The 25,764-nt window shown below is 35.9% G+C and overlaps 1 protein-coding gene across 1 annotated transcript in view; it reads left to right on the top strand.

Moving 5' to 3' along the window:
- The first annotated feature begins 8,744 nt into the window (after window positions 1–8,744).
- Window positions 8,745–25,764, top strand: part of LOC136982205 (uncharacterized) — a 28,338-nt gene continuing 11,318 nt past the window's right edge. The window contains exons 1-15 of the mRNA XM_067278640.1: window positions 8,745–9,051; window positions 10,498–10,706; window positions 10,787–10,901; window positions 10,984–11,068; window positions 11,146–11,234; window positions 13,506–13,685; window positions 13,764–13,857; window positions 14,758–14,850; window positions 14,929–15,094; window positions 16,193–16,272; window positions 16,347–16,469; window positions 17,298–17,418; window positions 17,486–17,666; window positions 17,759–17,901; window positions 18,960–19,210. Coding sequence (XP_067134741.1) covers window positions 8,778–9,051; window positions 10,498–10,706; window positions 10,787–10,901; window positions 10,984–11,068; window positions 11,146–11,234; window positions 13,506–13,685; window positions 13,764–13,857; window positions 14,758–14,850; window positions 14,929–15,094; window positions 16,193–16,272; window positions 16,347–16,469; window positions 17,298–17,418; window positions 17,486–17,666; window positions 17,759–17,901; window positions 18,960–19,210 — 2,204 coding nt within the window. The 5' untranslated portion in view covers window positions 8,745–8,777. The remainder of the gene's footprint in view (window positions 9,052–10,497; window positions 10,707–10,786; window positions 10,902–10,983; window positions 11,069–11,145; window positions 11,235–13,505; window positions 13,686–13,763; window positions 13,858–14,757; window positions 14,851–14,928; window positions 15,095–16,192; window positions 16,273–16,346; window positions 16,470–17,297; window positions 17,419–17,485; window positions 17,667–17,758; window positions 17,902–18,959; window positions 19,211–25,764) is intronic.

Raw genomic sequence — 25,764 nt, 5'->3', positions numbered from 1 at the left:
CTCCCATTCTTGCGAGATTTGTAGCAGCACCCTCTCCACATACTCCGCCCTCGCCCTCTCCTCCCTCAAACGAAACCACTTGATTTTCTTCATCTGTGTATTTCCACTTTTCCTATACATTCTTAACTTCATGTCTATGCACATCAACCGATGTTGCGCCGATACCTGATCTGTTGGTATAACCTTACAGTTTATCACCGTCGCAAGGTGCTCTCGTCTAGTAAGGATATAGTCAATCTGCGAACTATGAGGCCCACTGTTGAAAGTTATCAGATGACTTTCCTGCTTGGTGAAAAACGAATTCACAATCCCCAGATCAAAAGCCACAGCAAAACCCAATATACTCTCCCCCTCCTTGTTGGGTTCCCCAACCCCATGGCCTCCATGGATCCTTTCATAGCCCATGTTCCGCCCCCCTATGTGCCCATTGAAGTCGCCTCCCACAATTACTCTCTCCCCTCCTTCCAGTGTCCTCATTTCTTCATCCAATTCACTCCAAAAACATTCTTTCTCCTCTGTTGCACATCCTACCTGGGGTGCGTACACACTAAACACCACAAGTAGATCATCTCCAAAACTCAGTTTCATTCGCATCATCCTATCACCTCTCCTGTACACCTCTAGTACCTCGCTCCTCCACTTGCCAGCCACCACTATTCCAACCCCATTTCTTCCATTCCTGTTTGCACTGCTATAAAACAATTTACATCCATCTCCAAGTTCCTTCGCCTTGTCTCCCCTCCACCTCGTTTCTTGCACGCACAGTACATCAATCCTCCTTCTCCGCATCATATCCACCACCTCCATTCCTCTTCCCGTCATACTTCCCACATTCAGTGTTCCCACTCTCAACACCTTTTCCTCATGTAGGGCTTGCTTCTTTAACCTCATCCGCCACTGGTGAGGTAGCCCTTGCCCACTTTTCGCAGTTTTAGGGCGATCTAGCTGCGCGTCGCCTACAGGGTACGCCCTAGTTCTCCTTCTATCACAGTTTCTGAGACTCATCATGTAGTTTTGGCAAGATGTTTTACGGCCGGATGCCCTTCCTGACGCCAACCCTCCTCCTTTATCCGGGCTTGGGATCGGCAACAGCCATTTTCAGGGCTGCGTAAAAGACAATAAATATTCGATAAAATCGATTAATTTCACTTCGAACGATTCACTTCGAACGAATTTCAACGATTTTCAACTAATTTAAACGATTTTCGAAATCTAATCCATCAATGCGAACTTAAAATAAATATATTTTTAATTATTTGAATAATTTATAATTTATCTTTTTTCGTCAAAAGCAATTTGCTTTAAATTTCGAAAAATTATAACTTTTTGTTAATTTTGGTGGTGATGCGGGGCCCCTTCAAGTGCGGGGCCCGATTGGGCCCAATCGCTCCAATCGCCTTAAATCCGGGCCTGCTGACAGCCGCTCGGTCATCCAGGCTATGGCCAACGTCTCGTTCTCATCACCACCTATCATCATCGATCTCGCGGCTATTGTCAGCGCCCACACGGCGCCTATCGTCATCGGCTGGACACCGGGCCATACCAACATTCCGATCAACGAGGCGGCCGACAAAGCGGCCCGCCGCGACCCGTTCAGCGGCTCCATCTGGAAACCCCTCACGCCACGCGACCTCACCCGGGCCTTGCAGGACACCACCATCGGCACCCTGACGGATTCCTGGTCAGCGGCGCTCCGCAACAAAGGCCGGGACCACCTACGCCCGTTCGCCCCCTGGAGGTACAGTTGTGCGTCGTCTCGCCACTCGGAGACGCTCTTGGCCCGGCTCCGGACCGAGACGGCCCCGTTACATGCTTTCCTTTACTCACGGCACCTACACGACTCTCCGGGGTGCCCCCGTTGTGGAGCAGCGGAAACTACACTTCATTACTGGCTACATTGCCTCAAATACACTATAGCCCGCAAGGACTTAGGCAACACGATGACCCTAAACATGTCTCTGGTGCGCACGCTGACACCTATCTACTGGCCGCCGGCCTCCATCACTCCTAGTCAACACGTGGCGGCGCTGGAGCGCTACATTAGCCTCACTAGTCGTTTCGCTTAGCAACTGGCAACGTCGGTCGGAGAAAGAGCCGCTAAGGCTATAATCTCCATATTAAATTGAAGAAGAAGAAGAACGAGCCGGAGTATACCACATAGATGCGGCCCGTTCCTTGAACTTTGGTAGTTCGGTCGCGGGTTCGCGCCTCGCCAGGATGGGCTGGCCACGTGGATTTTTCCGGATTTTCTCCACGTCTCTAACGCCTAAATAGGGGTGAGATATCCTTAAAAGAATTCCCGGAAGGCATTTCCCCGGCTCTTCGCGAGTAATTTCGTATGGTCAAACAAAAAAGCTTCGGCCGGCTCTTCGGAGGTTAAGAGATTACACAATAATCATACGTTTCCATCATTTTCTTTTTAGGCAAGGGGCGTGCCATTTGTGGCGAGTTAAAATATTCGATCTTGTGTAAAAGTGTGCAAAGGAATAGAAGAGTTTTAAACCTTAATTAACTGAAATGGTGTGGGTCAAAATGACCCTATTTAGTTTTTTTTTTTTTTTTTTTTTTAATTTTGAAATTAAATAGGAAGACATTTCTTTCTTTAACCCTTTATTTAAACGTTTCTAAACAAGACAAAATACTCTGTAACAATAAGTAAAACGCATTTCTAAACATTTTAAATTTTACTTCCCGGCTGTTACGTATACATAACAAGGGAAAGTATTGGAATCGTGTCAAAGAGTTCAATGGTTTTGAAAATACTGTATTTCTACATAAAGAAACATCTAAGAGATGGCGCCTAACGCCTCCTTATTTTTCGGGAATGGTTTGTCTCGGATATGTCGGGCCCCGTCCCTATCTGGCTGTTTCGTTGTGAACCTGGACTGAAGGGCTTGAATAAAGACCCTCTTAGTGCCCACAAGGCGGAAAAAATCAAAGAAAGCTCACTGAAAGTAGAAACGGTTTGTACTTTAACTATTGAAGTCATACCTCGCTGAAATGTTTCCACTAAATAAGTAAAGTTTCCATAATTCTTGCAACAGTTGATTACTTTTTCAATGCTTCCGGTAATAGTGCATATCCATGCTGAATATAACTTTTTACTCATACTACTATTTATTATAAATAGTAGTATGAGTAAAAAGAAATCGAATAAATTAAAAGATGCAACATGCACCACTTGTCTTTTCTTCCATTAACAAATCAGTGAAGGCATATTTTTACTTTGGCCAACCGACGTTTCAAATTGCAAAAATTATTGCAGTCTGTCCGATTACAGTTGCTATAGATTCTTACTTTTTGTTGAGTGTAAATGAAGATTTATTTTATTCGAAATCATGTCTCAACAAACTGTTTCAAAGCCTAGCAAAAAAGTTTAATTCTGGTTTTAAGCGCCATAAACAATACGTTCAATTCAGAAACACGGGGGTATCAACTGCTTGTTATGTTCCTGTGCTTCAAATGGCATTAATTCTTAATATTGATGATGTTGCATCATCTACAGAGTGGGTGGAAAGTAACTAGGAATTGAGAAATCTTAATACTTTCTATATTTCTATAGCAAAAATGATAAAAATTATCTGTTGTGTACCTTGTTAAACGGAAATACGGATGTATGTCTTAAAATTCAATGTAAATACCGGAACCATCCACCAATGATATTTTAACTTTAGAACGTGATTTGAATGGACAGCCATTTCCCTGTGCGTCAGCAATCGAACCTGTGATCATTTTAGCTTCGATTGATAATTTTTAATGGTTTCTAGACGGTGTATGGTACGACGTCCCTTCGCCGTAAGTCGCCGTCTCTGCACGGCAACCGCCGATTTCGTAGCGTGCAGCAATCTACGCTCGCTCCCGAACAGACAATCGGTCCGCCATCATTTTTGTCACTGTGCGTGCGGAATCTCTGGGTCATTATCTACTTCATCAATGAGGAATTTATAAAATTTCGTTGATTTATGCACTTGCACACATAAACATTATTATTATTGCATTATTATAACAAAAACTATAGCGACCACGACCACGATAAAAATAAAAATATTTCAGTTTTCAATAAAATGCTATGTAAAAGTTTTTTGTTTTTAATGATTAACCACTGAAAAGTAGAAACGGCGTGCAACACAGATAAAAGCGAAATGCGACCGATCTCGTTTTCCCCTCGTGCCAAATCTTCACCAGATTTGGCACGAGAGGAAAAAATATGGGAAATTTGGTTTCACCAACCAAATTTCCCATACCTCAAATGAAATAAACCGGTCCGTTCCGAATATCATAAAATCAAAGTACAGATTACGACTTACGGATGAACACCTTGACGATTGCTTACGAGCAGGAATATCATCATACTCTCCTAATTACGAAGCAATGGCCAGTGAAATGCAATGCCAAAAATCACATTGACTTTCAGATTTATATTTTTTATAAAGAATTTTTATACTTTGTAGATTTTGTATGCATTGTTTAGTAATTACTTGTTTTGTAAAAATTATTGTTAATATTCTTGTGTATGTTTTATTACATTTTTGGAATTAAATGTTTTTTGTACATTATGTGTATGTATTTTAACTATGTCCAAATATAAATTTACCTTAAAACAATAAATGGTGCCCGCCGTCCGACCGGTATTCTAGAATGTGCTCTTAGGTACAAAAAGGTTGTGGACCCCTGCTCTACTGTATAGGTATCTGGATTGACAAGAAATTACCTTTATTTCCTTGGAATTAAAAATCACGTTGAGTAGTTTAATTACAAAAAAAATTATATAATACGAAATATCATTGGTCTCGCGAAGAATAAAATTATAGAGATTAGATTATTGCAGGATAATAGGAAACTACATACTTTTTTACTACAACCTGTCAGAAGCACGATTTGGCCTATTCTTTTCCTTAGTTACTTGTTCCCAGCGTACCAAGCTCTGGTACAGTACATTTTTTTTAAAGCACAGCAAAACCATTGTATACTTTGTGAACATCTAGAACCGACTTTAGAGTATGTATTACAGAAAAAAAAACAGATAATTATTTTTTGCATAATATTTTGCGCTGATTACGAATATGGGACCATTTTTGGTGCATTTAAGCCGTTTTGCAGATATAGTGCCATAAAGTCGTGCTTTGCCCATATAAAACTCCATAGATGGTGTCGCCTCCAAAGACAGTGGCGATTCAAACTCGAAGCTTCAGACAGCGTCCTGACACTTTTTAATTTACGACTACACTCCCATTTGTTCCCAAATTAATTAACGAAAGTCACAGCTTTACGAAATGTGTGTCAGCAAGATCAACAGAAGCTCTGAAATGAATCTTATAATATGAAGTAATGAATACATTTTTTAGAAAATTATTATATTAGAGCATTTATAGATTCATATGTTCTAATGAAAACTGATGATTTGCGTGTAAAATTAATAAATTTAATACTTATATGCCATTATTTAATTGCTCTACACTCGTAAAATGAGAACTTTTAAACCATCTCTATACTATTCGGTTCCTTCAAATGAAACATAGACTAGACACCCAATGCAGGTACAGTAAAATCTGTTCAAAACGGAAACCCTGCCAAGCCGGAAGAAATATTAGTTACCTCGCGAGTCCGGTTTACGCGTGTTTTACTGTATTTGATGATAATCTAACAATTACGATTATTCATAATACATATGTCACTGCTTCAAGTCTTTTTACCGTTTAAAAAAAAACTATTTAAACTAAGGGTGATCCTAAAGTCGTTCGTAAAGACTAAGACTTTTGTGATAATTTTAATTTAAATTGATTTCTATCACGCTTCCACTGATTTCGTGAAAGAGAAACACGCTGCTATAAACCCAGTTCACCACAAACATTCACAAAAATACTGGAACATACCAAACGGAACAGTTAACTGACTTTTGAGCCAGCATGTATATTTTATATTATATTAAAGAGGGGGTTTTCTTCTTTTCGTTTTTTTTTTTTGGATTGTTTCGAATTAAATTAAATTTTAATTTAATGCATTTAGAGATTTAAAAAAAGTGTCACAACCTGAAAATTTTGTAAATTTATCGAAAGTTAATTTCTTCACGGTTTAAACTTGAGTTTATTATTAGAATTTTAATTAATAAAATGAATTTTTTTTCTAGAATTCGAAAATAAAGTTATTATCAGCGGGGGGTTTTTTTTGGTAGCAAAATACGAAACGGCATTGAAAAGTGCTAATTAACAATTCGTTGTCGTAACACCACGTTCAATTTAAGTGTTTCGCTTAATTATAATTAGGAGGACATTTAAATTAAAAAAATTAAAATATTAAATTTATATTAAGAATATAATAAATTTTTTCTTGAAAATAATCAGCAGTTTTTTCTAAATGTTACTTTTTATCATTTTAATACTCCTCTCGTAACGGCTTTGGGCTTAACAATGGCGATGCCGTTTCTACAGAAATAAAAATAATAAAGAAAAACTCTTGAAAATAATAATTTATGACAAATATTTTCATGCATTAACTTTAATAAAGTCGGTTTTAACGAATTTAAGACAGTGCAGGGATTTATCTGCATTTCTTGCAAACGATGGATGGTTGGACGACCTCACCCTATGTCAACACCAGCATGTTTGGTTTTAACGTAATTGTACACTACCACATGCTGCTAGAGAAGTTTGGCTTAATGATCACTGGATTCGTCTACATGGTCTACTTCAATGGCACCCAAGATCTCCTGATTGTTTTTCCTGCGAAAATATTTAAAAGATCGTGTGTATGAATTTCCGTTAGATGATGCAGACCTTGAAAGAATTGTGAAGGCCTGTCTTTTTCTATGTTCGTGACTGAACAACTGAACGAATACTGTTAATGAAGGCATTTTTGAGTGATTTTTTAAAGTGCTGCTAAATAGAAGTGCTTGTATTTTGCTGTAGAACGCGATAAAGTGACGTTTATGACCTGGAAAAGTCGTTTTATCTTCTCTGAGTGCAATAAAATGCTAAGCTTCAAATTACAGTCTTCTCTTTATCCTGTGAGATATTTAATGAAATCAATGCGAAGCAGCTCAGTACTAAAAGAAGCCAAACTTACACAACGCTTTTTTTTAATCGTTTTTTAATTGAACAAAATGTAAACTGTACTAATTTCGACTTGCTTTACAACTTTACAATTGGAACTGTAGTTCTATCTGCAATAGGAACTGAAATAATTTTGGATTCTCATTTTTAGGAGCTAGAAATTTAGTGATGCACCAATTAATAGCCCATCTTCAATGATGTAGGAAACAAAGCATCGTTTACATGAATCAGACGGTTCTTTCTGAGCTATTGTCCTGCATTACTTTTTAGGAGACCCTTTATACATACATCTGATTAGTCAAATTGTTAACTGACTTTTGAACCGCACTGTATTTAACTTAGATGTGTACTGTACACGTATATGTATGTAATTTCTCTCTGGGGATTTTTCTTTTTTAATACAGTAAAAATATTTAAATGTATGATCGTAATATATTATAACATATATTGGAATAAATAAATAAAAATTTATTGTAATTAATTTCTTATACAAAATTTGATTTATAATTTTAAGAAATGTTTTTTAATCCTTGGAATTATAATACAAATTTTTGTTTAAAAGCCATAATAAAAATTAATTAATTAATTTGTTTATCTTATTAAATTTTGCGTGAAAAAATCGAAAATATTCATTAAAAAGTACGAATTTGTCACAAAAATATTCAATATTTTCAATCTTCCGTTTAATTATTATATATATTATATAAACTGAGACGTTATTATCACTCTAGGAATTTAAATAATTAAAATTAAAAATAAAATGTAAATATTAAAAATATATTTTTGTAAAATTAATTAACTTTTTTTAAATCGAATATTTTTAACAAAGAATTTTCTACCATTTATATCATTCCCTAAAAAACCCAAACTTTCCATTCCTCTTTCATTTAAGCATTTAAATTGGATAAAGTTTAGATAAATAACGTTAAAATTAATGTCGTTCTTTATCTAGACCAGGGCTTCCAAACGGGCGTTGACATTGACCCCTACGTATCAATATCGACCCCATTGGGAAGCCCTAGTTTACAAATTTTACATAATTTTTCTCTCAAATAAATTTAGGAAGATGCCATTTAAACATTATGTAGAAAGACTGTTCAAATACATAACATATATATATTATTGAAGGGGTCGATGGACCTTTAGAGAGGTCGAAAGATTAGAAAAAAGCCTTTTAAGGCTTTTTTAAAGATTGAGAAACCGTGATCTAAGCTAATAGCTATAGCTAGAATTTTCTTCTTGCAATGGTAGCCTTAGGATTTTTGATTTAGACATTTTAAAATTTAACGTTATTCTGAATAAATTTTATTCACATTTTCGTACAAATTAACACGTTTCCACTTTCTATTCGTGTTGCCTTCACATCTGTTATAAGTCACGCCATTTTTCATTTTAAACATAAAGTTAAGAAGAGGTTAATGGCTGAGAAATGACAAAAACAAAATTGTTCCCTTATATAAAAACCCGAGATGAATAAAATAATAATAATAATAATAAGTCTGCAGTATAATGAAGTTACAAATTAATTATAAATTCATATACTTTCGTAATATATTTATATATATTGTATATGTACGCTTGTATAATTATAAAATTTAACAATCTACTGTGAAAAATCTCATTAGTTATTGGATGTCTTACCATTGAAAAACCCCGATGATGTAATCTCGAGGAAAACACCAAATCATAGCCTTGTAAATTTCTCTTTGAGAAAGAAACAGTTTGAAAATGGAACCGTACAAATGGATGTCTGTCGTTATTGTTTTATTTTTGTGTAAAAACTCCGAGTCTTCTATATCTGACGTCTTTCGAGACAATACAGTTCCTACTAACATAATGGAGTTCGAAAGAAAAGTTACGAAACTGATGAATTCAGTATTGGAACAAATTTTTCCTCTAGCAGTTCGAATTGTATCCGAATCTAACGTTTCTCAACCCTGTACCATAAGCCTTCTGCATTTTTTTACGAATTTGAAAACGTTAAAAGAATGGGCCGTAAACAGTAAGTGGTATTGTTTCATTTTGGCAGTAGGCTATAAACCTATTCGTTCGTAGAAAGTAAATAAATAAGTAGTGTTGTTGTTAGTGTTGGGTCTACGCTCTTGAAGAAGGGAAGCAAGGATTGCAGCTCTGTCACCTGACTTTGTACAAAAAAAAGCACGTGATAGACCGAGAGCATTGCCGCCATTACCTGGTAGAAGGTATAGAAAGAGACCTCACCCCAAAGCTACGGGTGCCTCTATAATTTTCGTTTAAAAATTCGTAAATAGGAAGCATAGCGCAAATTTTAGTTTTTCTATCCTGTCCTTTCCGTAGCCCACCAGTGGCCGAATGGATAAAACCACTGAACGCTGGTGGGTTCGTGTTTCTCTAAAGGGCTAGCCACGTGGAGTTTATACCTAAATAGGAGCCAATTTTCCATAAAAAGTACTCCTGGGAGGCATCCACGTGTTATATACAAACAAACATTGTCCTTTTTACGCCACGGGAATATAAGACTATACAGCTCTATTATAGTCTCTCTTTCTCGCCAAAATATGCAAAACTATGTTCTTAATGTCGCCCATAGTTAAATAGTAATAATGCCCAAGGTTAGTAATGTTAGTAAATGTTAGTAATAATGCCCCAAGGTTAGTAATAATAGAAAATTATAATTTGGATAAATAATTAAAATTTCTCTATTAATACAACAGTGTTAAAATGGTATTTCTGACTAATCTTTGTATTAAAAAGCACCCCGACGACTTTAGAAGTATCTTTTCATCATATTATTTTGTAATAAATACATATAATACGAGCATTGAAACAATAGATAATAAGGTACAGTACGTGATGGAAATATGGCCGATGTTGATGATATGGCCAATTGACAGCGCTGGCAGTAGATCGTACGGAAACGAAAGATATCGTTAGTATAGTCTTCCAGACGTGTCTGAACAATTCCTATTAGAGAAAAGACCTAAGAACGACGTAGAGCCTCCATTTTCTGGAAATTTGTTCATTTGTCTAAAATGCATAAAATAATACAAATAAAAAGAAAATTATATTTTATTCCATTATCATTACTTTTCTGGCTGTTATATATAACCGAGGAAAAGTCGGTAAAAAATGACCAACTCTCAGATTTTTACATTTTTGGACTCACAACACCTTTCAAACGTCGAGAATGCAAAAATTTCGAGGGTTTTTTTGTATGCATAGATGTTAGTGTGTGCTTGTAGGGCACGATTTCGTTCACGCTCTTTGAAGCTTAATAACTGCTGTGCTTTTTGTCGAAAATTTCTGAAATTTTGCAGGGAGGTTTGTGTATTAGGGGGATTTATTCCGTTAAATTTTGATGGTTAAAGGTCGAGGGAGTGGGAAGATAAAGGGGGTCGTGTGTATTATACATGCAAGAATATATATAAAATAATAAATATTTATATTAATATTATATTTTTTTGCATAGTGTTGGATGCAAGCGCTAAACCTCCTGCTAGCATTCTTCAAGGCACCTTAACGGTTTTCGGTGGTTACGACGAATGCCTCGATATTAATGTTAAGAACAAGAAAGAAAAAACAATCCTAAGAGGTCAATATTGCATGGTAGAACTAAAACCTCCCAATTTTTTCTTTTCGGAACTCAAACAGTTAAATTCCACGGGCCTGAAAACATCAGTAAGTAATATTTACATCCGGTCGATTTATTTAATTATGTTTAAAAAATTATGAGACGTTTCCATATACAAATTGCAAAGCTGTGGCAAAGTTTACAAAGATACGCAGACGTGGGAAACGAATTTGCATTCCGTCTAGGACTGTGTGTTCCCGACAAATGTTCGGCTCGTGACATAAAACAAGTGGTTTATTTGGGTTCGTTAATTTAATTTATTATTTTGTACGAAAATTGTAATTGAACTTTAATATTTATTTTATTTAAAAAAATTATTTCTAGCAACCAGAAGTTTTGGTATAACTTCGAACGCTAAGTGCCATACAAAGATGGCGGTAAGACCAAACGTGGCTCAGATCTTGTTTATGTAAATACTTCGAGTTTCCGTTCTTTTATGCTTATTAATTATTATTACTTTGAGAAACAACGGAAAATATTTTTCAGATCTCTTTTTGGATGCTTAGGTTTACTGGTTATACTGGGTACAGTACTCGATATCATTGTACAACATACGGCATTGATAGACCAACAGGGTATAAAATTCTGTACTATGATTTAATAATGTACATTAAGATAAAGTTTTCGTGTTCCATCTCTACTGTTTCGCTCACACATTTTTTATAATAAAAATAACAATGCAGCAACCTGAACTTAAGTTTGTAAAGTGTGAAGAATTGAAATTAATTTCTTACTTATGGTCTAAATCAGTATTTTCCAAACTTTTCGGGCTATCTCCCCTTTTAGTGTATATATTTCATACTTATATATAAATACTGTACCTATTTTTTTACGATGTCTTTCAATCTGCTTACCGCCCCCTTGAGTCTGCTATCGCCCTCAAGGAGGCGGTAGCACCCACTTTAGGAACCACAAAGGTTATCTGTTATTTGCATTATTTAAACATGGAGAAATTTTATAGGTGTAATTTCAATACATACTACTTCTTATATAATGACCTCGTTGCCTGGTATAGTGACTTTAATATATCAAACCAATGATACAGACTCATTTGAAACCGGTCGTGTCATTGGCTTGTTTATCAAACTGTATTAAAGCCGATTTACCAGATAAAGCGTTGTTTAGTGGGTCATTAGGTCAGTTTGATGTCATTTCTGCAGTTTAACAATGAACAATTTTAAAGAACGACGCCAAATTCACGTAAAAAAGCCTGTAGAATAGCGCATTAGAACTGCCTATTCGCCATATTTAGTTTATTGATTGTTCTATTTTTTCTGTAGAAAATTTATATTACTTTACATTAAAGATTGCTCCCTGTTGTTGTTTGAATTTGTTAAAATAAGTATTTTAAAAAAGGATACTGTAAAGGCTATATAGTAAAAGCATCAAATATGGCGGCGCCTTCTCGAATACACTGTATTATCTAATCACAAAGTCTAATCAAACTGGAGATTTTCACTGTCATTTTAATGAAATTTAATAATGTTGTAAGATCAGATTTTAAAAATTGTTTCTCTTTACATAATAATATTTCCAATAAGTAGTTATTTTTGGATTAAAATGTAATTATATTAGTTTATTTAACCTACAAAATGGCAAATAAATATACTCACACCGGCAGTCATAATTGCTTCGTTAACTTGCTTCGGTGACAAATTTGACTTGTTTTTTTAATATTCTTTCTTATTTCTTGAAAAATTACGTTAATGAACTATAAATAAATCGTATCACAAATTTCTGACGATTCTATAATGTATAAACGTCTTTTACTTCAGATATTCAAGATGGCGTCTTCAAACTAAAGCAGACGATCATAAAAAGAGACCCGGATGTAGCTGTTGGTCATGTTCGTTCTTAAGCCCTTTAACGTCATTGGCTGTTATTTCTTTTAGTTTATTAGAATAGATATAATAAGATAATTCCAGCGCGTGACCAGTTACGTCAAGAAAGCGTCTAGTGCGTTTCGTTATTGAATTGGATAGATCCGATCTAATAACTGAACACCATACAATCCGCCATCTTGCAGAATATGTTACATGAGAACTATATTTATTTTAATCTTTTACTTTAACTTTATATTAATTATATTTGCAAACAGAAACAAAATAATAAGCTATTTATCGATAAAGAAGTTTTTAATTAAAAGTAATTATAACTATAAATAAAATTTTAATAAAGATCAACTTAAAATTCATTTTAATTAGAACTCTTTATACGACACAACTTTACAATTTATTTACTGCAACTTAATTTTTTACCAATTAAAGTTTATAATTTGGTTCATTTTAACTGGCATTTCCAAGCGAATTTTATCACGTGTTAACTATAAAAAAATTCAAAATGGCTGATTATGTTCAGTTCGTTTTATGTGAAAGGGACCATTTTATTTAGCTATTTGTCACCCATAAATATTTAAGAGGGAGCGTTTGTTATTCCTGTAGTGGAAACCTTTGTTGTTGACATTAACGAGAAATCATCAATCAAACTAAATTTAGCCGAAATCGAGGCGCTGTAGTCGCGACGACCCTTAGCTCCATGACATCATCAGGATTAACCAATTAGCGGGAGGTATTTAAAAAACGAAGACTCTTGTTATTGGTTAATTTAAAGTAAAGCCGTTATATAGTTATTTTAGCTGCCGATAGTGGCGCTGATAACAATTCTCTTCGTGTACAATTTATTGAATAAGATAATTCAAGTTTTATTAATATTTATTTAAATAATAATAATAGATAAAAATTATAAATATATTTTTCACAATTTGTCTAAGCCGAAACATTAGACGATGGGACACGAAATGTTTTAAATATTAATTTATTTACAATAAATGAGGTGAAATCTTTCAGGTGGGCTGATTACGTTGATGATGACGTTTTCTATGTACACCAACACAATTCATTTGTTTCGCACTTCTCAAAGAATTCGCTCGCTAGCGGCCGTTCGTGGGTGTCGAGTTCTGTCAGCCTTCTGGATTGTATTAGGACACACATACTTCTTCCCACATATTTTATATTTTTCTAAATATCGTAAGTATTATTCCTTAATTAAATTCATATTATTGAAATCTTAGCTGTGTAATATAATATTTTATCATTTAACTTTAGGTAGGTTGACTGGTCTAACTGAATTTGTCGACGAATTAATGTTTAAAACAATTACAAATGGAACCGTTGCTTTAGATACTTTCTTTCTCATGTCGTAAGTTACTCGTTATCACAAATTTCAATGGAAATAAATTAAAATGCTGCTGATGATGATCTCTTTCATTTTTGAACACTTTTAAATAACACTTTTGGATAGATTAAATGCGATTAGAACACAAAAACTATTCTTAAAAGTATTTGGATTGCTTACGGAACATGTTCTACATACTAATTTGAATATTTATATGCACAGTCCAACCTCTAATAACGGATGCCTCTAAATAGCGGCCATTTTGGGAAGTTTTGCGTACTGAATAAGCACCTAACAATGGCTACCTTAAAAAAAATGGCCGCTTTTTTTGTTCTCGTCGGTGGCCGTTGTTTAAAGATTTAAACTTTAACTATGTAACTTATAATTCTTCTATAGGGAACAGGACAAAAAACTTAAAACTGTAAGGTGCGACGTGATAGTTACTGAAACAACAAGAGCTTTCACTAGAACAGTCTTCATTTTCAAACGCCATTTTGCTCATTATATTTTAATTTGTAAGAAAAATACTCACGTGATTTATTTACCGAGCCTCTATTTGCGATGTGTAAATGATATTTTAAGTTATTTGCAAGCATACATTTAACTATCAACACCTAAAGTGTAAAAACTCCGCTTGTTTGTGTACAAAATATAGGATAAATGTATAGTTCTATAAATGTTTTGATCGTAAAATCAAGTTTTCTATAAATATACGTAGAAAATTTGATCAAGATACAGTCGAATCTCTAATAACGGTCGTGTTTATGTTCCCGTCAGTGGTCGTTGTTCAGAGGTTTGAATTAGCAATGTTATTAACATTTCTAGTTGAATTGTGATAGTGGAGTACTTCTCTTAAACATGAACTTTATTCATTCATTCTTAACTGAAATATTGTGTGTTTATCTTAGTTTTGTTTAATTTAAGAGGTATGCTTCTCGTACACACAACGTGGAATAAATTACAAGAAAATAAAGGAATACTAAATCCTATTTTATTCTTTTTTTCCAGAATGTTGAGGTGAGTTACAAATGAAAATAACAGCAATAATAATAATAATCAATATTCGTTTCCAAACTTTTAAATATTATATTTCAGAATATTACCTGCTCAGTTTATGATCGTAGCTTTGCTCATAATTTCACCCCTTTTCGGTTCTGGTCCACTTTGGGACGAGACATTCGAAGAAGCTTATGACGCTTGCAGGAACAATTGGTGGGCCAATCTTCTCTTCGTACAAAACTTCTGGCCAATACAAAAGATTGTAAGTTAATTTGATAGAATTATTTACTATATAAATTCATAGTAATTAATATAAACACTAAAGGACGTTCATGATAATATTTTTATACTGAAGTGCTTTGTTTTCTGTAGATTGTATAATTTATCTTGTAGATTTAACGTTAAAATCATTCATATAGCCTATGTAATTGGGTTATAATATTTAATATGTGATAAGAGATGCTAATTTTTTTAAACTTTTAAATTAAAGAGAACGGAAAAAGGGAAAAAATACAGTAGTAAAAAAATTTAATTCTCTCATTTCTCGTAAAAAATTAAAGAAATTAAGCATCTCTACTGTGTCCGGTTTTATCATATAACTTACATTGTTTAGTAATGTATTTACATTACATTGTATTTACATTACATTACATTTACATTACAATGTTTAGACTAGCATGCCAGTTAAACTGCAACCAAGATGTCAAATTAATCAGATCTAACAAAAACTAATTGTTAATTAAACATGAAAGAAAACATTTTTCCTAGTACAATAAAATAATAATAATGTAATTTTACTTACTTAAAATCAGGGAGAGTTTTTATTTACGAGACTATAAAACAATTAACCTCACTTCAACTGGCATGCCTGTTTTTACCATACGGAAATATGTGATTTCATAGTCTCCCCCGGACAGACCCACGATATATATGATCTTTTCAATTTAATTAAATTAAAGGAAGAGTTAGGCTAACTTATCCCGAAAATTTCTCGGTATCCTACCCGAATTCGAAATAATGTCGCTCAGAGCAGCAGTTCACACCTGTTCCACATTTTCGGGTTTCTCCACGTTTGAAACACTTTAATAGGGCCGTTTCCCACATTCCCGGATTTTCTCCACGTTGGTAACAGGTAAATAGGAACCGATTTTTTACATTTTCGGGTTTTCTTTGCGTTTGTAGCATCTGAACAGGGGCCAGTTTCTCATACAAAGTCCTCCCTGGAGGCATCCCCTCGGCAGATGGCCACGTGTCGCTTTGCCATATACAAGTAAACAACAAAATCTAACAAAATAACGTTTTACGAGTAAAATAATTTATGAAAATATTTTAATAAATAAACGATATTTTCTTTTTGTAGTGCTTGTTTCATACTTGGTTTATCGCAACTCTTCTTCAAATATCTGTACTTACGTTTATTCTATTAATTATTCTTTATAGGTAAGATGATTGTTTCAAAAATATTTCTTAATATTTTAAATATTAAATTAATTATACACATTTGAAAACATTAGATGCCCGAAATTAGGAATAACCTTAACCGTTATGGTAATTATAAGTGGTTGCGTCGTCGTGGCAACAGTAACATCAATTTATCGTCTTCCTTCGCATTTTTCTCTATTAGGACAAGATATTCCGTGAGTATAAACTTTCATAAATAACATTTTTGTTTAGTTTTTAGCAAAAATACTGATAAAAATATTGTGAACTAATATAATTAGTCTTTTATATAGATTATAGATTTATTTAAATCAATATTAAGAACAAAGTCCTTAATATAGATTTAGGCCAATCATATAGATATATACAAAGCTTTATATTATGTCGGTATATAATGCTTTTATAATACAGGATGGGTGAAAAGTGACAAGGCATTAAGAGATTAGTAGTAATTTCCACACTTGTAAAGAAAATGTGGTGAAGATTATTTGATATGTATCTTGTTAAATGGGAATATTGATATATACCTAAAAATTCAATGTAGGTATAGGAACCATTCACCGACAACAGGTTTTCCTCGGATCGTGTTCTGGACAGACGGCCACTTCTCTGTGTTTCCGCAACCAAACCTGTGTTCATTTTGGCTTCGAATGACAATTCTTGATTGTTTTCGGACGGATGTAGCATTGTGTCACTTTGCATTACGTCATCACTTCTGCGCAGAAACCACTGATTTCCATCACCTCATAGCTGCAGCAATGCGCGCTCGCTTTAGAACACACAAGCGATCGGCAATTTTTTTCCCACTCTTTCGGTCTGCCCCTACCACCGATGAAGGAACTATAAAACACCATTGATTAGTGTACATGTAACATAAATTTTATTATTGTTGCGTTATTATTACCAAAAATTATAGTAGTTTCTCAATGCCTGGTTACTTTAACCCATCCTGTATATTATTTCATAGATACTGTATACACAATTTACTATTTGCTATTATGTAAATTTATAATTTGTTTTTTCAGTACGTGGGAACTTTATTTTAACCTTATTTATTCGCGTCCCTACACGTATATTAGCTCGTATTGTATAGGGATGTTACTCGGATACGCTGTAGTTAATCATAGCGGCAAGGACATTAGACCGGTAAGCAAGTAAAATGGAAATTTTCCCTTAAAATATTGACAGAAACAATACTTTGTTCTTTAAACAGGTTACAAAATTAATCATTTGGGTAATTTCGACTACTAGTGCACTGTTCGTTCTTTACGGTGTTTATTTATTGAAACTGGATAGAAGCACATCGTTGAATGTAATGTATGCAGCGTTACATAGACCCATTTGGTCCACTGCGGTATTTTGGATATTGTATTCTTGCGTAATCGGATGCGGTGGTAAGTACAGTACTGTCAGTATCTGTCTTGCAATGTCCTTGTAAATGTTTGACACGCTTTAGGATAAATGAGTTATTTTTTCGGATACTCAGGAATCATTTCTAAATTTCTATCGTGGAAAGGATTCATACCCTTGGATAGAATGGTGTTCTTAATATATTTGATTCATCCGTTAGTTTTGTATTATTCTACAGCTCGAAGTAGAGCCGTAATATACATGGGTCACGTAGAACAAGTAAGTATTTAGTAATATTAGTGTAATTAATTTGCCATAAACAACTTTTATATTTTTTATTACCACTAACTTACCTTATTTTCCATTAAAACTCTATAGAAGACCGCCAAGAATGGTTAGAATGTATTCTAATTATGATTTGAACCCAGATTCCTCTAGTGCAGGAATGGCGAACCTTTTTGAGTCCGCATGCCATATTGTAAGCATACTTAGCTTTAAAGATGTTAATGCGTGCCAAAGTCTTAGACTTCGAATAGTATTTAAAGAAATTAAACGAATACGCTTTAATTCGAATAAATGTAAAAAGTCTGATTGAAAGAAATGATGATCAGGGGATAAACAGAAAGGATGATTGAAAAAGACAGAAATCATATGATACATTATGTGCCAGATGATTTCTCTTACGTGCCACTGGGCACGCGTGCCATAGGTTCGCCATCCCTGCTCTAGTGCAAAGCAGTTAATTCTGTTGGTTCCTCTAGTGCAGTGCTCATGATATTAGTGATGATACAAATTTTCAGTTTTTATTTTGCCAAATTATTATTTTAAAAAAGCAGATATAGGTTGGTCCGATATATATTTGACAACTTTAATCTGAAATTATGATCATTAACTACTATGAAAGTGTCTCTTTGCACTAATTACTTATTTATCAATGGTCTTTGTAATGTATTAGGCTGGATGTTACCAATATATAAACACATTTCTAAGAATATTACGCATAAAATTGAAAATTTACCTTTAATTTACCTTAAAACACTCTTATTACGTAACTTCATACGTCACGAACCATTGATGATATCTTTCAGTTATATCGGGTCAAAGGTTAACATTCTTAATGTACAATTTCTACTGCATTAGTCGGATCAGTAACAGGAGGTTGTAAGGAACTTCCAACACTAGGATCTGGGTTCGATTTTCATTGATATGGACTCCATCCATAATAACATTAGCATAATAAAAATACCAAATCCTCCCTCTATGATAATAAATTTCAAAATGAATAATTAATGTATGTTAAATTATTATTTAAATAATTCTTTTTATTTAAATTTCAGGTTTATATATACCTGGCAACTTTGGTAATTACCTTGTGTTTGTCCTACTTGTTTAGTGTCACTTTCGAGCAACCATTTAAAAAAATCGAAATGCTTATTAAGAAAAATTTAACTCGGACTCGAAACAATCTTCCAGACGCCATTCCTTCATCTCATCCTCCTCTTTCATCTCCTTCATTTCACTTAAAAAATCCTGAAATAATAATAACTCCCGCTACACCCGTTCCTATAGACAATCGTTCCTCTCAATTGTGAGATGAAATTTCAATTGTTTCGTTGTAAATTAGAATTAAAAATGAAATCTTCCGGTCTCTGTATTTAGAGGATTATATAAAATAAATAGTAAGAATGAAAAATAAATTTTGTTAAGTAATTTTCGGTAGAATTTCACTACTATTAACTATCCAAAATGTCACTGAAATAATGAAATTTTGTATAGAAAAATAGTGAAATAAAGCAAAGAATGAATCTTTGATTTATTTAGAATATAATTTCATGGGATAATATTATGAAATTTCATATAAACTAAAATTGAGTGAATATGCAGACATACAGTAAGACCCCGCTTAACGCGGGGGATGCGTTCCTAGACAACAAAGCGCTAAGCGAAACAGCGTTAAACGAGACCATTTTAACATAGAGTAAATAGGGACGGAGGAACACGCGACCAAAAAATAAGCAATTTTACTACAATTTTAAGTTATTTTTCTATAAATTTTTGAATAATAATATATGTTAAATAACACATAAACATATGCGCACAGAAATGTAAAGTTAATTTTTTGTGACGAAGGTCCCGACTCTTCTAAAATTCTTGTTTTTTGCGATGAAGTCGTGTAGTTTCATTGGTCGCTTTCTTTTTCTTTCCTTAAGAAAATGTCGGCAGCGGAAGATCGCATCCAAAATGCCTCGTTTTGCTTTGGCACTCCTATCAAAATCTGGATCGTTCGCTACAATTTGATCAACGATTTCGGTTACCGTTACCAACCTTTTACTAAGGAAAACTGTAGAGAAATTTTTTGGTTCTTCGTCTTCAGAATCTCTATTTTGCAGTTCTACACGAATTCCTTGTTCTGCCAGTTCTTGAAGTCGTCGTTGGTAAGGCTCTTACCTGAAACCTGCAGTACCTCCCCAACATCCTGATCGTCTACATCTCCTGTATCGATTAAGTTGACAATCTTGTCAATCTAACGATACAGCGACAGGCTCTTCTCGATGAGAATTCTTGGATACCTCCAGCCATAACTTCTTGCACATTTCGTTCATGCGTTTCTCAGTTAATTCTTGCCAAGCGAAACCGATATTTCCTGTGGCATCCGTGATGTTATATTTTTTCCAAAATTGCATAAAACAAACATATATTTAAGGGAAATACAGCGCTACGACGAATTGCCACCTTTTGCTGATTGGTTCGTGTTTGGGAATATCGTATTATATATGAAACGTTGAAAACCGCGTTATTTTGAATCGGCGTCAATTTTGAACGTTTTTTAGGCGTCAAACAGACCGCGTTGTATTGAATCAGCGTTAAGCGAGGCAGCGTTAAGCGGAGTCTTACTGTATATACCAGGACTTCTTAAACTATGGGTCGCGACTCCATTTGGGGTCGCTTAGCGAAATCTTGGGGTCACGAGATTTTAATGCAAAATATTGAAAATAATTTGTGAGAGTTTGAAAATGGCATGCTTTGTGTTGTAGGTTTCGTGAGTTGCACTTTGTGTCACTTCTGGTGCAGCGAGACAACGATTCAGCAACACCGATTGTAGTGTGAACTAGTGTAGTGTTGTTGCTTTTCGGTGTATTCGGTTGTCTCTGTTCCATTGTAACACAAGAGTGAACTGTGGTAGTACCCCATTATTCTTTTTGCAAATGTGTATATATCTTCAATATATATGTATATTTTCATTGTATTTCATATGTATATTGCAAAATATTTATATATCTTTATTTTATTTTTTGGGGGAGGGAGGTCGCGAAAAAAATCACAATCATTGTGGAAAAATTCACGGAGACAGGTCTTCCATCGCAAACCTTTTATTAAGTATAAAAAATGGCGCTTGCAACTACTCTTTTCCTTTGGCGCAAAGCCTATCCGTGGGGTGAATCAGTCTGATTAAAAAATGTTCAGTCAATTCGACGGTCGGTTTCTCTTCTTCTTGCTAAGATGAGGAGGAGAACGTGGGCCTCGGGGCGCAGGGATGATTTTTCGGCGGCGGTACCTGTACGATACTTGCTGGGATGAGATGGCGAAAATCTATCCCAAAACGTCGATCAACTTTTCGTTGTCGAACAGCGACGAAAATCCAAGAGCGAAGCACTCCAAAACTAAGAACTAATAACCGAGAGAACGTCACATCCCTTTTCTTTGTCGGTTTTTATAAGTTTTTCTTGAGTCCCAGATCGAACATTTTGATAGGTCGATGCCGACTGACTCCCTCTCTCCAATTGGTCCCCCCTTCGTTACGAATTGTAACGAGATCGGAACCCCGATCGTTGGATGAGTCGACATCGACCGACAATTCGATTCCTATCGAAGATGTTCGATCGCAGTACTCAAATTCACCTATTGTTTCAACCCGAGAAGTCCTAATTTCTCGGATATTTCCACAGACATGCCCTTTCATGGACATAAAATATTCATTTTTCGTTTTCCCTTTTTTTAACTTGTTGATGGGTTTTTTACAACATTAATTTATAATAATAATAATTATTATTATTCGCTTCTATTCAAAAACAATAAAAAAATTTCTTTTCTTTTTTGCACAAATTCTAGACCCATTTCCGAAGCTTCACAGGCGCTTCTCGGCTGAAATGTCGCTGTGGAGTAGCGACATTTTAGCTGAGAGCGTTGTACGCTGTCAGTTCCTTCTCCGGTGGCTTTTCTCGCGCACGTTTGGTTTCGCGTGACATCACATGACTATATCCAAAGGTTTCTACAAATGATCAAATAACAATCGCGAATAACAAATTTTTAACAAAGTATACATTTTTCCGACAATTTTAACCTTTACATTTAAGTTCTATGCTACATTTTTTTTTATTTTTTTACTTTTTGTGCAACGTTTACGAACATTTGGTGTTGTATTGAATCCGATTTGAACATTTAAATTACATTTGTCGATACGCGAACATTTTATGTTTTGTAGACTGAGCAATTCATAACAATCACCATGTTCCATTTCCATTTCCGAAAAAGCCAAAAAAGGGGTTTTAAAATCGAATATGTTCGCGTTCCTTTTCAGGTTCTTAGGAACACAAACAGGGATTCGATACTTAGTTCAATCTGTCTGTCACATGCAAAATGTAGAAGTGTAAGGGTCGCAAAAACGCGTAAAAATGGTGAATAATTATAAAGTTCCGAAGTCGGGAAATTTCGAGAGTCGACTCGGGTCAGGAACACGTGTTGGTGATGTAAACCAGACACGAAAGAAACTTTCCTAAAACTTATCTTAGAACAAACGCGACACGATGACGAACGACCGAGGGGATGTCAACCGACAGACATCCACCGCAAACAAGTGTCGGGAGTGAGAAACAAAGGGGGGTAAATGGCCACAGAAACGTCTGGCAGACCGCTCGAGGACAAAACGTCAGAGAGAGGGTCATAACGGCGTAAAATACGAGCACGAACTTCAAAGACTCCGTCAACACCTCTCGGAACTCTCCCGACCCAGATCGGTCTCGGGTTTCGCATAGAAACAACGAAATGACCAATCGGGATGAGGGAGAGAAGGAACAGAACCAATCAAAAGGGTGAGATTCGGGGGGGAGAAATCTTATAAAACTCCCGAGTCGCAAGGTGAAGGGTCGATCCTCCTTCGGACATTCTTGGAAGAAGTGTGGCGGTTCTCCAGACAGGCGGTTCCTCTTTAGTTGAGTCTGCACCAGTCAAGACTGTCCGAAGATCCCGGAAAAGGGGTTGCCGTCTATAGAGGCCGACAGAACTCCTCCTCCTCTACAACGGGACCACATCCCTTCATTCATCAGCGCCACAAGAAGACTGTCTCTCCGAAAACGACCTAGGAACGTTCCCAACGTCACCATATCTACATTGCCCTAACGATCTAGATCGTGTTGTACCTCAATAATATGTAAGTTAACTTAGTAGTTAGAATAAACGGTTTTGTGTAAGACACTTGTCATCTTTGTCTCCTACCGCCACCACCCACTTACGATTTCGACCCTAGGCTTTCCCGACGCGTGATTAACTGTTTTCCCCCGGAAGTCGGCGACCTTACAGAAGCTACTTCCGACGCACGTGGACATGTAGAGTCAGAAGATCACGTGTCATCCGTAGGTGTGTTTTTCTTCCTTTCTCTCGAAGTTTTCCAACAAAAAATTTTTTCTTCCTTTTTTGGACGTTTGGAGTGGACTACTCCATTTCCGTTCTGAATCGTATGAGTATGATGGGATGTCTGCACAGACAGTGGAAGTTTGTGGATTCTCCATTTTATCCGCAGACATTTACCTGTTTTCTAGATGTCAGTCTTCTGAACAAGAGGCAGTTATCTGTCATCAGTGGTAATGCAGATTACCATTAATCGAGGTCATGTAATTCGAAGGTGACGATTTCTTTGGATTCTGACTACAATTCTGTTGAAAGTTCGAAGTTTTTTGAACTTTTTCTGATGACGATATCAACTTCTCCTTTTTCGAATATCGTCATGTTCTTCCGAATTGGTTCTTTTGATGGTTGCTCCGATTGTGACTGACAGTTGTTTTGCACGCGTTTAAAAATGGGAGGGAAAAATTTTCCCCACATTCCGATTATATAAATTACTCAATCTACGGCAGATATTTGCGCTCGTGTTTCTCTCGCGACAATTTTAAACTCGTAAAACGCTGGTGTACACAGAAAATTTCATATTCAAGGTTTACAAAGTTGACATAACTAATAGTTCTGGGTTCGCGACATAAAAATAAAAATCCCGTGTTATTCTTTTTTTTTTTGCTCTAAACAAAACTTCCGTTTATGTACTAGTTGCCAATGACTCCTTTTCCTCACGATAATCCCTTTTTGCCTGGGCGAAAGAGATTACCATTTACAATCTTTGAAGAGTCCAATAGGTGTAGGTGTCGGCAAGCGCTCGTGACCCTGGCCTTGCGGTAAAGCCCTTGTTACTTCCGCGTCTGTTCCCACCGCGTCAATCGGTAGTGTGATTTTTGACGAGGTCGGAAGAACCCATGGATATTCGTGTACACATCCCCGACTTCTAAGAGCATAATTATGTAAAGGTTGTGCGGTGGATGTCTGTTGGTTGACTGCTAGCGTTTCTGTTGTGTCTAGTTGGCCCGGCTGAATTGATTCTAAAATAAATTCGTCCCACGGATCTCTAGATGTAGGCGACAGTTGTTCCGAGGCGGATGACTCGGTAGCCTTTGCTTCGGACTTAGGTTCGTCCGTCGCAAAAGATCCGAATTCCATACGCGCCAGAGCGGGTTTCATCCGGTTCGCGTGAGTGTGCATCCTTTTCCCGTTGTGCACATGCTGGACAATAAAGTCGACCGGACTCGTCTCCGCTACTATCCGATAGGGTCCTTGCCATCTCGGGGCTAGTTTTCGCTTCAATCCCGATGGGACCGTTACTTCCGTTACGAAAACTCTGTCGCCCATAGAAAATTTGTAGGGCTTGTTCCTTCGCTGTTGATACGCATTTCTATCCAGCGCGGCTTTTTCTGCATGCTCTTGGGCCAGCTTGTGTGCTAAGGCTTGTCTCGCCCTCAGTTCGCTTGCATAATTTTCGCTAATATCGTAACTCGGTCGGTTGGGTTCGGTTACGACATCAAATGGATAAATTGGATCTCTTCCGTATAACAAATAATATGGTGTCTCGTTTGTACTGGAATGAACGGTGGTGTTATACGCGAAAAGGGCGTAAGGAACTATTTCATCCCAATCGCGCTGGTCTTTATCTACACAATGCGTCAAAATCAGGGCCGGATTATCGAATAGGCAAAGTAGACAAATGTCTAGGGCCCGTAACTTGGAGGGGCCCGGCTTCAGTGCAGAAGATTTCTCTGTTTCAAAACGGGTTGAAATTATTTAAGAAATTCGATAGGACACAAAAGGCTGTATTTAAGAATTCCTACTAAGCTCCGCGTCAGAAGTAATGTACGCTACGAGATCTCTCGCACCATCTAGAAATATTCCTGATATATGGTTATGATTTATTTTCTAAATCTAAACTTATACGTCGCGACATCGCATCTTCGGTATAGCGTTCGAGTTGCTCGAGTGCGAAGACATTACAATTCAATAGTGTTTTATAAGAGTTAAAAAGGGTGACACTACGGTGTGACTTGGGGTGACACCGCGATATCCACACCGAGTGTCACCCATGCTAGCTACGCTAATGTCACATCATATAAGATTTGTTTAGAAGCAACTTATTTAAATGGGGCCCCAATTTAAATTTTGTCTAGGGCCCGCTAGAGGCTTAATCCGGCCCTGATCAGAATATCTATTAAGGTTTTGTTTAATCGTTCCACCATACCGTTGCATCGTGGGTGATATGCAGTGGTGAGAAGTCTTTCTACGTGTAGGCGATTCCAAACTTCTCGCATCATTTTCGAAGTAAAATTTGCACCTCTATCAGTCAATAATTGTTTGGGTACCGAATGTCGTAAGATCACCCGCGTAACGAACGCTTTGGCGACGGTTTTAGCAGTAACGTCTGGTAATGGCACCGCTGCTGCCCATCTAGAAAAGTGATCTACGAAAACTAAGAGATATTTGTTGCCATTATTAGAGGTAGGAAAAGGACCTTGAATGTCTAAAGCTGTTCTCTCAAATACCTTTGTGATT

The sequence above is a fragment of the Centruroides vittatus genome, unplaced genomic scaffold (genome assembly GCF_030686945.1).
Source record: "Centruroides vittatus isolate TY-2023 unplaced genomic scaffold, ASM3068694v2 contig_817, whole genome shotgun sequence".
NCBI classification, from domain to species: Eukaryota; Metazoa; Arthropoda; class Arachnida; order Scorpiones; family Buthidae; genus Centruroides; species Centruroides vittatus.
The sequence above is the reverse complement of the archived record's forward strand: the minus strand, read 5'-3'. Positions and strand labels throughout refer to the sequence as shown.